Below are 18159 nucleotides of genomic sequence, written 5' to 3' on the forward strand. Positions count from 1 at the left end.
GTACACAGTACACAACCACCCAATAGTGATAAAAATCCACTCACTGCTTTTTTATTAATCCCGTAAATCATCAGCAGTGTCTCCCAACGACCTGTTTTCAGAATGCGGCTTAGTGACGTCACTAAAGACACAGGCCCCGCCCACGAGTGTTGACAGACACTGCCGTTTTAACATAGACCCGCCCTGATAGAGTTCACAGCGAGTTGTACACATCCGCCATTGCTGCACTGACGAGAATGTCTCCCAAGCAGGGACGTGCGGTCAGGGTAGGCAGGGTAGGCAGTGCCTCACCAAAGGAAATGTTGACATTACATTTATTAATTCCAAGAACTTTATTAATTCACCACATTATTAATTGCATTTATTTTATTCCAAATATTAATTTTTGTAACAAAAATGTTCAGGAACACACATATAATATACTCATTTTGCCATTGTTTGCTCCTAAAACCATTGTTTCATGCAGGAAATGCAAGGCCATGGCCATTGAGGCAGAGGTTAGCAGTGCCTCTTTGGTCCATAGAACGTAGTTTACGTAGGTTTGCGCATGCGCAGTCAGTTCTCATGCTGTCTTGAATTATCAATATTGAGGCAGAGACCGAGCTTGCTTCATGTCACGTGATCCACTCGCTCTCACTCAATCCGCGCTTCCCGATCTAGCGGCGCCTAGCGTTGGCTGTCAACAGGCCCGGGGTGGGTAATCGGGAGAATTCCCGGTGGGCCGCTTCACTTTTGGGCCGGTCGAGAATTTTCTTTTTTCACATTTGTCACGTTAGTTACATTAGGCTACACAGGTTCGGACGTTCCGCATTCTGACACCGCAGCGCGCAGCCTCTGCATGGGTTGTACCATGTGAGGGAGTTCTCCCCTCCCCTCCTATAGAGTTGGTTGGGTCCATAGCCCGTCTTTTCCAAAACGTTTTCTCAGGAGTAGGCTACCGCGGCACCGCCGGCGCCTACCGATAGCTGGGCCGGCCCTACCATAACGCGTCAGGGAGGATGGATGGGAGGAAGAGGCCAGGAGGTATGGAAGCTTGTTTCCGCCACAGAATAAAACATTTTAAAAGATAATTGCGACTTTTTATCTCACAATTGCGAGTTTACATCTCGCAATTCTGTCATTATTTCTCAGAATTGCGTGAAATAAAGTCGCAATTGCGTGTTATAAAGTCAGAATTGCGAGATATAAAGTCAGAATTGCGTGAAATAAAGTCGCAATTGCATGTTATAAAGTCAGAATTGCAAGATATAAAGTCAGAATTGTGTGAAATAAAGTCGCAATTGCTTCTTATAAAGTCTAAGTGAATTATTATTTAACCTTTACATTATTTGTTGAACCATATGGCATTAATACAAACTACAATAGTGACTAGGCTGCTTGTCGGTTCGCTGACACCGCGACGCCTCCCTCTCTTAACGTTACTGTGTCCCGCACAAAACATTTGTTTGTTGTATAAGTCATAAGATAGATGTGTCCATTAATTTGATTATTAGATTTGATTGTGCATTAGCCTCATATGACTGACTGTGCTGTATGCAGGCAGCGATGTGATGATGCCTGATATGAACTTGGGTTGCTATATTAACTGAATGAATATATAAACATATATGCCACATTGATAGGTCACAGCCTACCCATGACAAGATTTCACCGCACGTTACTGCTCCCAAGCGTTGTAGGTGTTGTGTGGCTGGATGTATTAATCCACATAGCTCTCTCTATTTACTCCCGAAATCTGAGGCAGTAAGACGAGGTGGAATTATTTTGTTTTTAAAGAAAATACTCCCTCAACTCTACCGAAATTCGTTTATGTACTTAAGTTACACACTTCTTATACTGTGTTTACTGAGCTCTTACGATTATTTTCTGGAGTAACGTAAAACTGACGCTTCATCTTTTGTGTGATGTACAATAAACTTTATTAAACTCATCAGTATATTTTTGATCATCATTCGGACCTGGTACGAAACAGCAGACTTGTAGGCTATTAATAGTGGATACATACAAGCAGATGACAAATACATATTAAACTAAACTATACCTGTTCCATCTCCATGCAGCACTCTGACTCTGTAGGCATTATTGTCCGACTCAGGGTCGAAATGAACACTGTTAATGTGAGTTTCTGTTTTGATATTATTATCTTTCCGTGAGATGATTGTCAGTTGCTCTGACACTCGTGAGGCTCCGCCCCCTGTGCATGCAGCAGCAGCTTATTTGCATTTAAAGGGGACACACTAAAACAGTGCGTTTTTCTGAGCCACAAAAAGTGACAATTTAAATATGCTGTAAAAAATGATCTGTTGGGTATTTTGAGCTAAACCTTCACATACACACTCTGGGGACATCAGAGACTTATTTTACATCTTGTGAAAAGGGGCATAATAGGTCCCCTTTAAAGCTACTGTGTGATATTTTCCCCCATCTAGCGGTGAAATTGTATATGACTACCCAGTGAATATTAGTTTCTGTTCCTTTCAATTCCGAGGGCGTTTTAACTCCAACGGTGGCCGTAGGAGTTAAAACGCGAAAGGCGAATTTCCAAGTATGTCCCTCTTTGGCGAATGTATTTTCAAGATGGAGGCGCAACATAGCTGCCGCCATTCGAGCGACTCGCTCGTATGTATTATAAATGGCAGATTTTACGCTTACGAGAATACTTTATTAGTTGGTGGAAGTAATTACACATGAATGAGCACATATACTTCAAGTTACACAGTGTAGCTTTAAATTAAAACATTAAAATTAGAAATCAATTAAATATTGAATAAAATAACAAACAATTTCATAGCTTTATTTATGCAATTGTAAATGCAGTATAAATATATTAATGCCACTTCTGAGGCCGCTTCTGTGTCACCTCTGCACTGAAAAGATGGATTTTGATTTAATGATAAGTGTTTAATTGTAACAGTGGTATTATGTTATTATTCTAATAGAATTTAATTTGAATGTTAGAATTTGACATAAAAGGTGATGCATACATCTAAAAATGTCTGTATATAAGTGAAAATGCCCCTGGAAATTAATTTAAGGTGGCAAATATTGCCCCTTAATATTTTTTATTTTTTATTTCTGTCACTGCTGTGAACTGACCACTGCATAGAATATGAAAATATGAATATCTTTGTGAGTCAGCTGTCACCAACAGGCCTAAACCAGCCATGGTTCCAGCACAAAAACACAATCAGTAAAATATCATCTAATTATTATCAACAAAACTTTGAAAATATCGAGATATATTTTTGTCAATATTGACCTTTACCGCTTTCTGTTCATACACATTCAAATACATTTTCTTTCCCCCTCTCTCTCACTCATTGTCTTTTTCTCAAAGTCAACAAAACTTTACTGACGCAATCATAAAGAAGTGAAATATTGGCAAACTATTCGACTCCCTTGATAGTAAACGTGTGTGTGAACTGCATAAAATGAAAACTTTAAGAAAGTGCAAGAAATAAACTAAGAGTTGTGGTATATTTACAATGATTCTTTGTCTCCTCTCTGAACAGGTGCATTCCAGAGGCCTGCCTTGGTAGCTAGAGGAGAGGTCGGCCTCCGTCAACATGATAGTGTTGCCGCGGTACGTGGCTTCCCTGGCTGTGCCTGGCCTTATCCTCTGTTTCATCACTCTTCCATTTCCTGCTATACTATCCCAGAGGCCCCCTCTCCCCACAGAGCCCTCCCCCACCCCAGCACCCCACACAAGGCCGGAGTGTACCCGCCTAGAGCACCCCATCGTCTCTATTCAAGGTGAGCACTGATGTCTCTTGCAGTACATGCATTCTCACTCCTGGGATATTACAGCAATATTTCAGTTATCTCTTGGTATCTCTTTGCAGTACGTTTGACCTGTTGGGTGCTTTCATAGATTACGCTTAAGGTAACCGTAGCTTTCAGCCAGAAGCAGATATCATCAGGTGGTACCACCTGAGGTAAGGTTACTTTAAGGGTAATCGATGAAAGCACCCAACAGATGTATTCCACAAATTAGTGTTGGGGAAGCTACTTTTGAAATTCTTGCTTGCCGAACTAAAAGTTAATCTAAAGATGTTGAAGGTATCAATGTTAAAATATTTTCTGCTATCACACCTTCATAGAGACAGTTTAAGTGTGCCATTTGTTGGTAAAAGTGTAAAGCATTTCTCAGTGGAGATATTTAAACATTACTTTGTTTGTTTGGTTATCCAACCAGCCCAGCTTAGCAACATTGGCTCAACCTATAGTTTTAATCAGTAATTAAAAATGAACAAATAAAAAATGAACAATCGCATCAAATATATACAACTGAACAAAGATACGATTGTAATAAACAGTGTTTTAAGATTTTCAGGTATTCAGGTACAAAAACTGTAAGCAAATGTAAAATAACACTGCACTTTATTAATAAAATATACATTACAAATATAGTTACAAAAGTTATTCAGTCAAGAACGAATGAATTTTCTCTTTGTCTTTTGTTGTTTGATTAGTGTTATTATAGAGACGGAAGCTGCTGTCACTTTAAGAGTTGCCCAATATAGTTACACATGCCTGCAGCGCTGAAAACAGCGCGCGAGTCGTCTCGGGCTTGAATTGTTAGTCATTTTGAAATGCTCACAAAGGAATCGGTAAGAGGAATAGAAATTTAGATTTTATAACATATTCAAGACCTCGAGTATTCTGGAATTTACTTTCGATTCCCAACTCTACTTACTAATTCCTTCTCATTCGTGATCAGCAATCTAAATTTGTAACTACATTGAATTATTTAAGTCTGCAGTTTCTTTTAAACCTTTTCAGATTCTACTTGGAGTATTTTACAAAACATCTTAAAGCTGACAAATTGACAATGCTTCCATCACTAAACGAGTTTAAGTTACTTTTGACAGATTAGGCTATGTGTTTTATCCTTTGGTAAATTGCTGTTGTGATCCTTGATTGTGTTTTTCTGTTTTGATGTGTATTTGTATGTTTATGTTATTGCAGCTACTTTCTTGACCAGGTCACTCTTGTAGGCTAAAAGAGATTTTAACCTCAACCCGGTTAAAAAAAAAGAATGAATGAAAATGAAAAAGATGATATATTATTTATGTGGCATAAAAACAATCAGTTTTTAAACGAATTAACTCAGTGAGGCTGAATTGTATTTTACCAATGGTATATACAGAAAGACAGTGCAAGAACTGGAAAAGCTATTTTTGAAAATTGCTGCTACTGTCATATTACAGTTGCATGGCTAAACATTGGCAGTCTTTTTGTTGGCTAACCCATGCTTGAAGGGCACATAAGGTAGCTTGCATATCATTTTAGGGAGTGTGCATACCTTTATAAAGCATAGCTTTAATTGCCAATAATCACAGCAAATCTTAATCTTTCACCACAAGATGTGGCCAGGCATGTTCACCATCATTATACTCAATTTTCTGACAAAGTCTACTGTTTAGGAATGTAGTGCCCAGCCTAGTTGTTTTCCTACTGTCCCTGTATATTAGACAGGCTCAGATCTACACTTTTTTGTTTTTCCACACATTTCAGACAGTGATAGAGCATGCTGAAGATAGCAAGAGATAAACGTCTTTCATATCGTAAAGATTCCTATCCTCCTGTGTCCTAGCACACAACGAAAACAGAATGTGCAGCCATACCTTGATATCGCTTACAAAATCTTTTCCATACCCATGGAACAAAGGTGTTTTCTACTCCAATAGCATATCTATTTAGACAACAGAGTGTGTTTGTATTGAATATAATAAGTTGACGATCGTCTTGGCCATGGGGTGGGAGCAGCGTGTTTTTTGACTCGCTGAGGGACATGAGTAATGCCTCATGGGAAACAAAAGGAATTGATGACCGGGGGGCTCTATTTAATAGATGAAACCTGCTTGGACATTAGAGCAGTCGTGGCTCATATAGACATCGCCTATGGCCATTTCCATTTATTGCTTCCGAAAAACTCAGGCTTCATTTTGAGTTGTCATTTTATGCCTTGCTATTAAAGCAACAAGATATTTTTTTTCTTTTCATAGTTTTAAAGTAGGACTGGAAATACAAACGGCCTTGTTCACAGAGTTAGAAAACGCCTCAATTTGTAAACAAGCAGTAAATCCTAAAGCCGGATAAGCAAGGAACTATCTTTTTTTTTTAAATGGTATTCTATTCCCTTCCGTCATAGTAGCTTCCAAAGCGAAGGCATTGTGGTATGCATAGCATTCATCATAAGAGCTGCTGAACAATTAGCTTTGCATTGTCTCGAAGTCCCTCTTTATGTATTCTCAATGGCATGGAAGTCCCATTGCACACCTTAATGCTTTCTTTTATGCTGAAGCAGTGGTATGGAAGTCCTGGTACAATGGAAGTGTTGGCTGAACTTGAGATTAGGTTCTTTGATGGATGAACGTTTTTTTAATTGACGCCTTCTGGCGGCTGCTCGGTGGAGTCACCTGAGGCGTATTGGGGGCCTCTATCTCTGATCTCTGACAAGGTCTGTAGATTCACACATGCCTTTGAACTATTCTAAACCATGGAAATGATACTCTTAAGATGATTTAGCATGGTAGAGCATGACCACCATGGTTGGTCCCATTCTCATGGCTAAACCTTTCCGGGGCTCATGATATGGGTCTAGCAACCTTTAGAAGTAGACTTTACACTGCAAACAATGACTTCTTAATGAGTTTGAATGGTGTTTTTTATTTGAATTTTAAATGTGTTTAAAATTCCTAGAAACAAGATACATTTACTTGAAGACTTTTTTAAGAGAATGTGTCTGTAGTAAGAGTGTTTTGCACTGGTTGTTTTTTTTCTACTTGGTTTAAGTACAAGTAAATAAATTAGAAAATCTGCCAGTTCAGTAACACTAATGCCTGGTTTCATAGACAAGGTTTTAGGCCTAGTCCCAGACTAAAATGCATGTTTGAGATGTTTCAACTGAAAGCAACTTGCACTGGCATATATAAAAAATGTCAGTGCCATTGTTTTGTCTCAAGATTCACACCTGTAATGTTTTTTTGTAAAGCTCGTTTATAAAAGCTACTTACATATCCTAATTGAACAAAGGCCTAATCCTGGCTTAATCTAAACCCTGTCTGTGAAACCAGGCCTAAATATATTTATATTTATGATACAGTCTTTGAAAACAAGTCCGAATATCTTATGCAGTGTTGCTTCTCAAGTAAATTTATGTGAAAAATTTGACAAAATACTTTGCAGTGTTGGCTTGTTTTTAATTGCAAATAAAGCTAGAAACTAGGAAAGTAGTGTAAGATAATGCTGTGTATTTGAAAATTTTAATGGTGTAATATAATAAATTATTTAATTGTTCTCTCTTGAGGTCCACTGATAATGCTAGTAAAAGTCACACCAAAATCTTTGTGTGTGTGTGTGTGTGGTTGTACCATTCAATTCTTTGTGTTATTCTGTGTTTCAGAATAATATATCCTACTTCCTCCATATTATTTCACCACGACTGGCTGGTCTAAGTTGCCGACCACCGATTAGGCATCATTGATGTGCAAATGTGAGCAGTCATGTGTCAATGCATTCATCTGACTTCAGAAAGTTGTGGAAGTTTGGAAAGAGACGTTTCTGCAGTTTCCTTTCAATAGATGGTCTGTTTGGCCTGGAAAAGTGTTCAGTTTTGAAATTCCAAGTATGTTTACATTGAACCCTTTTATTTCAAGAGATGATTTTCATGGTATGACTACCACTTTAAGAAACTCAAAGCTGTTGGTGTGTGGTTATATAATACCATTTTAAAAGCAACCTGATACTTATTCCCCTTCAGAGAAAATCCGTATTTTATTCCTCGCATGTTATACGTGATACAATCCCCTCTAAAGTCATGGAAAGCATATCTTTATAAACCAGCAGCAGCAATAGCATGCTGGTACTACAAGAAATCTCAGTTTTAGGTATCTGGGGACATCATTTGGATGGATTTTTTTGTGTGGGTGTATGTGTTTGTTTTTTCTTCTTCTTCATGACTATGCTTGCACAATCACACCTGCATGCCTAGTCTATCTACAAGGATATCAACATATCACTGCAAACACAAGCATGCTGAGCTGAGAAATGTTATGCTTCTGAAAGTCTGGAGACTTATTCAACAAACATCCGCTAAACGCATGCAATATTTCAGCAATAACCTGTGCTGTATTCAATCCAGTTTAACCAGCTTCAAAATGTGCTGAAATAGTAAAGCACTGTAAGTTTTTTAATGAATTGTCATTATTTTCAGGATTGTGCATTTACTATTTTGTATATTTTTTAAATAAAACACTAAAAACTAATTACAAAAATGTTCAATTCAAGTAAATTTAGGCATCACAACATTGTGTACAGAATGAAAGATAGATATTCATAGAATAAATAAAAATGCGCTGGACAAACGTCTTTTGGCCATTGTGCTTGAATCTCGCATCTTTTACAGCATCTTGTGCATGACACGCTGGTGCTGCCCTTAAAATACGGCACTCTAGGTTAAAAAGGTTAGACCTTGTTTTTTTCAATTCACAGCCCCACATCTTGTATTTTTTAACACAAAACCATGCTCTCTTTCTCAATTCAGCCTATTGTTGTATAAAACCAACATCTATAGTTACCAGATTTGGATCTTGGTCATTAATTGGCCATGTAGACATTGACAACAGCACGATTTAAGAGCTAATGTTGGGTATGGTGTGTCCTTGCTTATCCAATACCAAGAACATAATGCAAAGTCCCAACCTGTTAGGCTGGAATTACAGTAATCTGTCCCGAGAGAAGTGGTGCCACAGAGCTATTGTCTACCTTCCACTCACCCAGCCATTGTAATTGTCTTGAGATTGTTCGTCTCGTCTGTAGAAACCAATCTCTAATGGGTAATAGTTTTGTTGTTTAACCGCCTGCCCCATTTAAGGGGACCTTGAGAAGAAGAAAAAAACAATGTTGTTCTTTAACTTCAGGCCCTTACTGCTGCCTCTCTCCACCTAATAGGTCCTTGATTTCAGAGACACTGCTGCCTGAACTGTGTTCTGTCATGTTGTTGGGCCCACTGTTACAACGGACACGGAAAGTACAGGGTGTTGTCGGTGTTCACAAGTGAGCCTAACCTTGGGGTTCAGTTGGAGCGTGAGGTTTACGTTTGCTAACTGTAAATGAAATGTAACTTCACTTGGTTAGTGGTTTGAACTGATAGCATTAGCCCTTATCTACTCGCCCTTTCCTATCCTTTGTATATGTTGACGTGTTACGCTTCAATGGCCATTTGAAATTGCCAGCCTAGGTTTCTCTCATTGGCTTTGTGAAAGGTGCTCTTTCAGATGTTTGCCTGAGTTGAACCGGCCCTCGATTTACGGCCTCCTCCTCAGAGTGCCCTTACCCCCGTCTGTCCTCTCTTGTTGTGCCGTGGCATTTCTTGGGGCCCTCATTGTCTTCCTATTTTTATAATCGGAGTGCAGTCTGCGTAAGAGGATTTCGATTCCTGTGGCTCTTTCTGCTCATGCAGTGACAACAGGGGATGCAACAGCAGGAAAATCACACGGCAGGATCAGGGAAGACAAAACACAAAACCAAAGCAAATTCGGACTGTGCTCAGATAAGCTCCAGCCTGCATCTTCTGATAAGATTCTCTGAGCTCAGATGAGAGATGGGCCAGTCTTTTGAGCGAAGAGATGCAAAGTATGGACTAGATGACTGTCTCTCTCACAGGACAGACTAGTGCTTACATGTTTGTGAACCCATCTCCTTTACAGAAGAGTTGGGCCTACAGCAGTCATGCTGATCCATATTCACTTTCTCATATTGATTCGAGAGAGGACTGGGTCTCTTAGGGTATTTGATTACTTGTTTCTTTTGGAAAGTGTTCCTCATTGATAACTCTTTTTTTTTTTTTGCCTCACACTGCATAAAATATTCCCAAATCTACTCCCTAACCACATTTCGGATATTATAGTGTCATTGTTTTTGTATTTAGTATTTAGCTTAAAGCAATGAACTCAGCAAACATAGATTGAAATTATGCTTTATCTATTTATTTTTTTACATCATGATTAAAAAGAAACATAATAGGGCAATGTTAAAAACCCATGATCTTGCTGTTTGTGGATTAGCATTAATGGCTTTTCATTTGCATAGTGTTGTAGTTTTGTGATCCTTGTTTGAATATTTTAATCATCTACATTTGTTTGTGCATGGATGCATGTCACTTCTGATTACTGAACTAAACTTTTTACTTAGAGGTGGAAAAGTGCATTTCGAATAGGCTATTTGTAAAAATGTTAACGTTTACAGCATTTTTGAACGTTATGCCATCATAAAGTCAGCTTTTTTCTTTTTAATTTCTTTAGTAATTGTTTATATGTGTATATAGTTGTGTTTGTGATGATCATAGCGAATATTCATTGTTCTGTTTTGAATATCGTACATTGTGTTTGTTTATCATAACTATCCAAGTACGCTTATTCTAAAAACCTGATTGTCAAAGAAAACCATGTTTACATGAGATTTGAAGTGATCAGGGTTTTCCCATGTTTAATGGCATATAAACTCCTTGAGTGGCATTCTAGTATTTTCTCAGAGCAAAATTGGAGAAATGGGCAAAAAATTTATGTAGATTTATTTTACATGATACAATCATTCCGTTGTGTTGTTTTCAGATGAAGTTCAGAAACTGTTCAATGTGTTTCCATGACCATACACGTTGTCAGATTGTTAAGCATAATTGGTGTACGATTGTGCATGTGAACTCTGTGACTGCTGAAAGTTTGGTATAATTCTGTGGAATCTGAACTCCCATCGTTCATAGTTCTTCACATCCTCCCTTGTGTGTTCATTTATTAAATATTTTAGCAAATTTCATTATGCTTTCAGCTAGCAATAAGAGTACACGCAACCCTGTTTAATCCAAAATTTACATTTTACATTAAATAATGTGATTTTTTACATAAAAAAATGGGGGGCACCCCAGAAACAAGAAACAAGTAAACTAGTCTATCAGAAACAAGTCTGCAGTTTCCATCTGGGCCTGTAATTAGCTAGCGTTTGTGTGATTTGTAGCATAACAACAGCAGTCTTGCAATCAATACCTGCAGCAGTGCGGCCAAAATCACCACCTCTGTCTTCCTCTCTGCGTGGAGCATTAAGAACCAGTCAGTTGTAAATCTCTGAGAACAAAAAAAACCATAATGATTATGATTTATGTCCTCATGAGCGTCTTGGATGCAGACTGTTGAACCTGTTCTTGTCCCTCGGATTTGCTGGCTAACGCATTAATCTCTTCCACTGCGTGTTTGGTGAGGAAAATGCAATAATCGTCCATCAACCCTTTTCTGGCCCGGCCCTCATATTTATCCCTTTTTATTGCATATGGATTGCTGGACACCAGGCAGACTTGATGATGTGTCGAAGCTATCCGTGCATATAAAAACACAGTTTATATAAAACTCGCCGAGGCTTAGAAGTCCATTAGAAAGGGAACTTTACGATCACAAGTTCTGTAAGCAAAATAAAAACAAACGTTCAGATAACCTCAATGTGGTGGTGGACACACATTTTGTTTATTATCTTAAAAAATCACTAAGAATGGGAGTTAGAGCTGTTTATGTTATGATGGTTTTTCTGGATAAAGTATTTGAGCCCTGGAGGACATACAGCTGAACAGCTGAGTCTGTTTGTTTGCTTTTGCAAAGATCAGCTTTTTCATGCTGCGCCTGACGTTTAACTCTGGTGTGGTTTGGACTACTCAGGTGACTCCGAGGTTATCATGACAATCCCTCGACCTGCACAATCTATGCGGTTTGGAGTGCACCTGTTTTACGCTTTATGAAGCATTCACACTCATTTTATGCCCCGCAGGACCTGACTAAAACTGGAATAGATATTCATGGTGGTCCTAGCAAGTCTATTCTGTTTTTATTCTGGTTTGTTGCTGGTCTGACTGGCAGAAAATGCTGGTCAACTTGTTTGGTTTTTCTTATAAAGCTCATTGACGAAGGTTAGCTGGTTGCCTCATATGAATTGAGCGGTTTAGTCTGAAGAGACCCAATCGCTTTATATGAACAGATTGATTTTAGGCTTTTTTCACATATCAGTTGTGGTTAACAAAGGTTTTTTTTTTCCACTGATCAATGTTTATATGTGAATAAAAGCCTAAATTAAATCTGTTCATCATATAAAGCGATCAAGTCTCTTCAGAAAAATTGGGACTAAACCGCTCAATTCATATGAATTAGTTTTAAGATCTCTTTATGATTTTTTTGAAGCGTCAAAGTGGTAGTTGCGTAACTTGCGTAGCTGTCAATGGAGGAACAGAAAGATCTCAGATTTAATCAATAAGATCTTCACCTGTGTTCCGAAGATCAACGAAAGTCTTGCGGGGTTGGAACGACATGAGGGTGAGTAATTAATGACAGAATTTTCATTTCTGAGTGAACCATCCCTTTAAGTCATAAGACTTTTCAGTTTTATGGACGTTGACATCTTTGATATTACTTTGGTCACTGTTACTATGGTTAATGGTAAGAGAATATGAGCTTGACTCCCGTTCATACAGACAGTATTCGAGACGCTACTGTAAGTTACTGTGTGAACGGGACATTTCGAGATTTACACCTGTTAGTAAATGCGGTTGCCAATCCCCAAAATGTACACTGCGAACATAGCCAAAATAAGTACTATTTTCTTTATGCATAATGTTTTTTGTTTTTTTTACCTTTCATAAATGAAACAACCTACAAATGAACTTGCAACCATTCAAATTATTTATTGAAAGCTTAACATTATATAAATTCTTATGGTGTAAAAAAGCCCTAACCTTCAAGTAAATAACTTGGGTCAGTGGTTTGCTGACATAAAAGGTTGGAAACCCCTGTATTATATTATAGACTGTGAGCTGTCTCACTCCTGACCTACAGTAACGGATCGATAAACTCCATAAGCTTCAAGCTTGTACTACAGTTTTATATAAATATAAAATAGACCCTGTCTTGATCCTCTCAGTCATTAATCACTGTCTGTAAGACTGCTGTAACTGTTCTTGATGAATGATATCCAATAAAATGTTATATGATTCTCTCTGAACACGTTCTATTAGAGTGATCAAAGTTCATAACAACATTTTAACACGGGTGAGATGGATGCTTGTGGATGGGGTAGGCCTATAGTACAGATTTATAGTATTTATAGTACAGCGTTTGTTGCCGTCATTATTTTTCCATAAATAATTCCTGAATAATATAGCCATAATGGTCCCAGTCATTCAGTTTGTTAATATATTAATTTAGTGGCATAGCAGAAGATTTTTCCATCTTTTCCTGTAAATTCTATGCAAACACACTCTTACATTCATGTGATGCATGTTCCCATGTGAATCACTGATTGTTTTGAATGACCCCAGCATCTGGGTGACTCCATCCCCTGTGATAGATTCGGACTGTGTGAAGTGGTATTTATGGATGTCTTGATGGAAACCAGTTTCACCGCTGCACTGACCAATAGTGTGAGAAAGCTGCAAAAATACGTGGTGAAAAACAGCGTTTTTAGTCAAATTTAGTTTAGAATTTTATATAATTCACACACATACCGTTAACATATACAATTAACAATTTACTTTTTTTTTGTTTACTTTTGTTTACTTTAAACTATATTTAATCTTGTGAAGTACATTGGATTTTGAGTTATTTTTGAAGACTAATTGGTCATGAATGGTAAGAGTTGTGCTTTTATCACTTCTGAGTGAAGTGATACTTGAGCCTGCAACGCAATATGAACCCTCTGAGTACAAACAACATTTGAAAACGAAATTATGTAATATTAGGGAAGGATTTCTGTATTTTAGCTGGGCTTGTCATATCCAGAATACTGCTGAGAAATCCTATTCTGTATGACAGGATAACAAATCTTTTGGTTCCTTTACAGTGAAATCCCATTTACTAAGCCACATTAAGGTTAACAATAGATCAAGTGGTTTTTATATTTACATAATGCTCTTTCTGTCTCATGTAATTCCACTTCAGTAGACCCAGACTGTGCTGTAAGTGTCTGCCAGGGCAAATTGTTTTGATTTTCTGAAACTTTGTATCAAACAGCGCTTTTATGTTCGGAGATTTATTGGGTAAGCAGAGATTTGACTAAGTGTCATTTTGAATTAGGATCAGTATCCTTGAAGAGGCCCAGCTAGATTTGAGCAGAGCTCTCTGGTCCTCCTCACATGTTCTTGGGAACTCATGGGAAGAAACTACAAGCATTTTCCCGGATTAGTGACCTCCATTGCGTAACTCATTTAGCTTAATCCATCTTTTATGCTAAACCATGAGTTCTGTGGGAGGGAAATTTAATTTTGTATGCTCTGATATATCTGAACTTTAAAGGTTTGTCAAACGGCAATCACTTTATGAAAATTTTCAGGGGAATTTCTTATTGTATCACTAATATACCTGGATTTTCTTTTGTCTTTCAGCTCTAAGTCCTTTGATCTCCACTTTTTCCCATCCTGGTGTAAGGGACTACTCCCAACTGACCCTTGACCTCACCAGGAATGAACTTATAGTGGGAGCGAGGTAAAAACTTAGGTCACACTTTAGATTAGGTTACAGTTCTCACTCTAAACTAACTATTATAAACTGCAACTTTTGCTTCCATAAACTCCTAATTACTGCTTATTAATAGGTTGTAATGTAGTTGACAAGTTTAGGAATTGGGTAGTTATTAACTAACTATTTTCTTGTGCCTTTATAAGTACTAACAAACAGCCAATATCCGTGTAATATATGTGTAAATATATAAATATATACTTTTTTTTAAACATTTTATTTTGCTTGAATCATTTTAATTACACATTATCATTTGTGTTTCAAATTGTTATGCTAGTAATAGAAATAGTAATGAAAGTTCTTTTATTCAACAAGAAAACATATTTTAAAATTCTATAAATTATTTTTAATTTCTCTCACCATATTTTCATTGAATGAAATGTGTCATTGAATCTTTCCAGTGGATCGATTATATCAAACTAACCTTTTGCAATCTCTCTTTCATTTTGTCTGCAGAAACTACCTCTTCAGACTAAATCTAAGCAACATTTCACTAATACAGGTAAGATACAAACCTACAGTGTTTAATAACACTGACTCTCTTCTACTAGATCATGATTCCTGCTTGATGTGGTCTTTGTAACTTTTTGGCTAGGGCTATCAAGCCTTTGGGTGTTAGAGAGTGCTGGCTTATGGTTATTGATTCTGAAACGAATGGGTCAGCTCCCAAAACCGCCTGGACAAACTTCAAAGAAAGTGGCATTGTCTGGCACAGAGAGCAAGGGGCAAATGGACCAAGAGTTTACTCTGGCTTGGTGCTAAAACCCCAAAAAGGTCAGCCAGAACTGTCTGAGGTCTAATTAAAGCAATGAAATGAGACTGTGGTGGCTTTCCCACCTGTTCCTGTGGTTGCATATATCTCTTTTATTCCTCAGTAATCTCTCTGCCTTGTCTGGGAGATGCACCACACATTTATTGAATGCTCTCACTTGAAGACCACTGATGTTTCATGCATGAAGCAGCTTGTGGTTGAAAATAAAATGTGAGTATCAGTCAGTTTCATTCTCTCTCACTTTAAATACCCAAATGCACATCTGTTTGCACAAACAGGGACTAAATAAGTCACTCCATTCACATATTCCCATGTCTGCGTCTAGTGGTTTGTTTCAATGGCGTTACTAAATTTGTAGCAGTTTTCTCCGCTGTCCCAGTGGAGAGGATTAGGTGCAATTTAATTTTCCTCCATCTCACCTTCGCCTGTGTATCTCTCCTGGGCGATCCCAAACTGTGAATAAACAAGGCAGATCTTTCTTCATTTCGAGTAAGTGGAGCATCACAAGTGGAGGCAGAGTCCAAATCGATGAGCAGCACCTTGCCAGCTTTTGAGAGTATCTTTGCCTAAACAGAACACAGGGGGAGAATATTAAAATGGGTACATGCAAGAGGTTTAGGAATGAGACACTGCATACCAGAGTGAAGTTAAAGGAAATTCCATAAATGAAAGAAATCAGCTGGTGACAGAATTAAACTGACAACACAAAGCATGGATTTCTGAATTGAAACCAATTCACAAAACACCGTAATTATAGAGTCAGTGTTACTAAAGTTAATCCATGAAATGAAAAATCAAATAAAATGACTAAGGTCACACTTTCAGAGATATTGAGACTTATTTGAGGTCTTGGTCTCGATAGCAGTGATGAGACACATTTTATTTTATGCTGCCATTCAAAAGCTTGGGGTCAGTAAGGTTTTTTTTTTTTTTTGTTAAAAGAAATTAATACTTTTATTCAGCAATTAAATTAATAAAAGTGACAGTAAAGACATTGTTACAAAAAGTGAATTATTATTTCAACTAAATACTGTTTTTTAAGTTTAAGAATCCTGAAAAAATGTACCAGTTTTTACAAAAATATCGAGGACAACTTTTTTCAACATTGAGTCTTAAGCAAAAGTCTTCATTTGCGCTTCCTTTAATATCATTGCTATCTTGCTAGAAGGAATTGAGATATTAAAGAGATATAATTTGTGTATTAATTTAATTAAATTTATTTATATTATTATTATTATTATTATCTTATGGGCAAATTAAAGAAGCTACTACATATTTAGATCTTTTATAGAAATTTGCTCTAATTTTAATTTAATAACAAAAGCTGCCGTAATTAGTATTTTGGGGACAATACCAGCAACTCTTGAGAAATGGAGAGATCGAAATAGTCAGATAAATGGAGCTGAAAAGATATTGCTCTTTATTTTGCCAATGCGTTTCGGCGCGCAGGCCTTCATCAGGGCTAAAAATTACAAGTGTACGAAAGCTCATTTAAATACAAACAAGGACAAAATTCTAACTTACGGATAACCAATAAAAAAGTCACTAGTATTTTTGGCAGATGCTTTGGTTACCATCCAGCGACCATGAACATTTTTGTTAGGGTGTCAGCACCTATATATCATATCTTGCAGCAAGAGATTCTATTATACGCTTTCATTTTATTCTTAGAATAAGCCATTGTCACTGAGCACACTGATGTCTCATTCATTCATTCCCATCACATTCACACATTCTTCATCTTTTCATTCTGCTTGCTGTACTTTTGTCCTTCTCCCCACACCATTAGAGCTATCCTGCATCTCTCTGCCAGGAGTGTAATGGGGCTGACAGAAAGCCAGATCATCTCAGAAATGTACGTCTTGGTGCCAAACATGCTGCCGTTGGCAGAAGAGAGCAACAGATCAGACGAGCCTTTTCAACTTTACCCAAGCTGGGATGGGGTGCAAAGAGCTGATTCTTACCCTTTGAGTTATTCACTGCACTGACCCATGGGTATGCACCTGCTGTCCTCATTTCCGTGAAGCTATGAATAAGGGAAATTTGCCATGTCCCGGTATAACACAAAAATTGGAGTTCATTTCTTATTTGATTTTTAAATACTTTTAGTTTTGTAAAATGTATGCATGCATATGAAATTCTTTAAAACAACATTTTTTACATTATATATATTAAGCGTAGCGTCAGTTCTGGCAGGTCACGTTAGTCGAACTCTCATCAGCTGACTCTCAGCTGATCCACGTCTACCTATAGGAATACGACGCCTATCACTGTATACATAAGCTCCTTCAGTATTATCAGCAGCTATCGCGTTTCTCAGGAGCTAATTACCCTCCTCCATCCCCAGCTCCTCCTCTCGTCCAGTCAGGATTTGGCATTCTGATTCCCCTTGAATCACAATAAATTCTCGAATTATGTTGTACTTACAAATCTTGAATAAATGATATCTGCAGTACATTCATGTTGGTTTTGTTCTGTTTCCCCTAAGGGGGGTTATTGCTGCTCTCCCTGCTCTTATCCATGCTAGGCTGCAGGGATGCGCAGGGAGTTCTTGCCCAGAACAGAACCATACCGGCAATCCAAACTGTATGCTAATTGTCAATCGTATTTGACGATAGTGGTCCTGACAGAAATCCGTATTTCGTCATTTTTTTTTATAAATCATTACTATTGGTGACCCTTCACGCCTGTCTGTGGGTTTCGCAAATAACCTATGAACAGCATTAAAAAGAGTTAAACTAAACCTCCTAAATCCATTGGATCCTCAAACTGTCGGTCAAACCTCATAACTCTACCCCGCCTCAATCCTGAATGAAGTGCTGCTCGCATTGTGGACCG

General features: G+C 37.7%; 1 protein-coding gene across 4 annotated transcripts in view; it reads left to right on the forward strand.

Moving 5' to 3' along the window:
• The window catches only part of sema5ba (sema domain, seven thrombospondin repeats (type 1 and type 1-like), transmembrane domain (TM) and short cytoplasmic domain, (semaphorin) 5Ba), a 136092-nt gene that overhangs the window by 58167 nt on the left and 59766 nt on the right, over positions 1 to 18159 (forward strand). For all 4 annotated transcript variants that reach the window (XM_084421704.1, XM_084421703.1, XM_084421706.1 and 1 more), the window contains 3 exons: positions 3513 to 3753; positions 14417 to 14516; positions 15006 to 15051. In XM_084421704.1, the coding sequence (XP_084277830.1) occupies positions 3567 to 3753; positions 14417 to 14516; positions 15006 to 15051 (333 nt within the window). In that variant the 5' untranslated portion in view covers positions 3513 to 3566. The remainder of the gene's footprint in view (positions 1 to 3512; positions 3754 to 14416; positions 14517 to 15005; positions 15052 to 18159) is intronic.

This window comes from Rutilus rutilus (assembly GCF_951802725.1).
Source record: "Rutilus rutilus genome assembly, chromosome: 10".
Lineage (NCBI taxonomy): Eukaryota > Metazoa > Chordata > Actinopteri > Cypriniformes > Leuciscidae > Rutilus > Rutilus rutilus.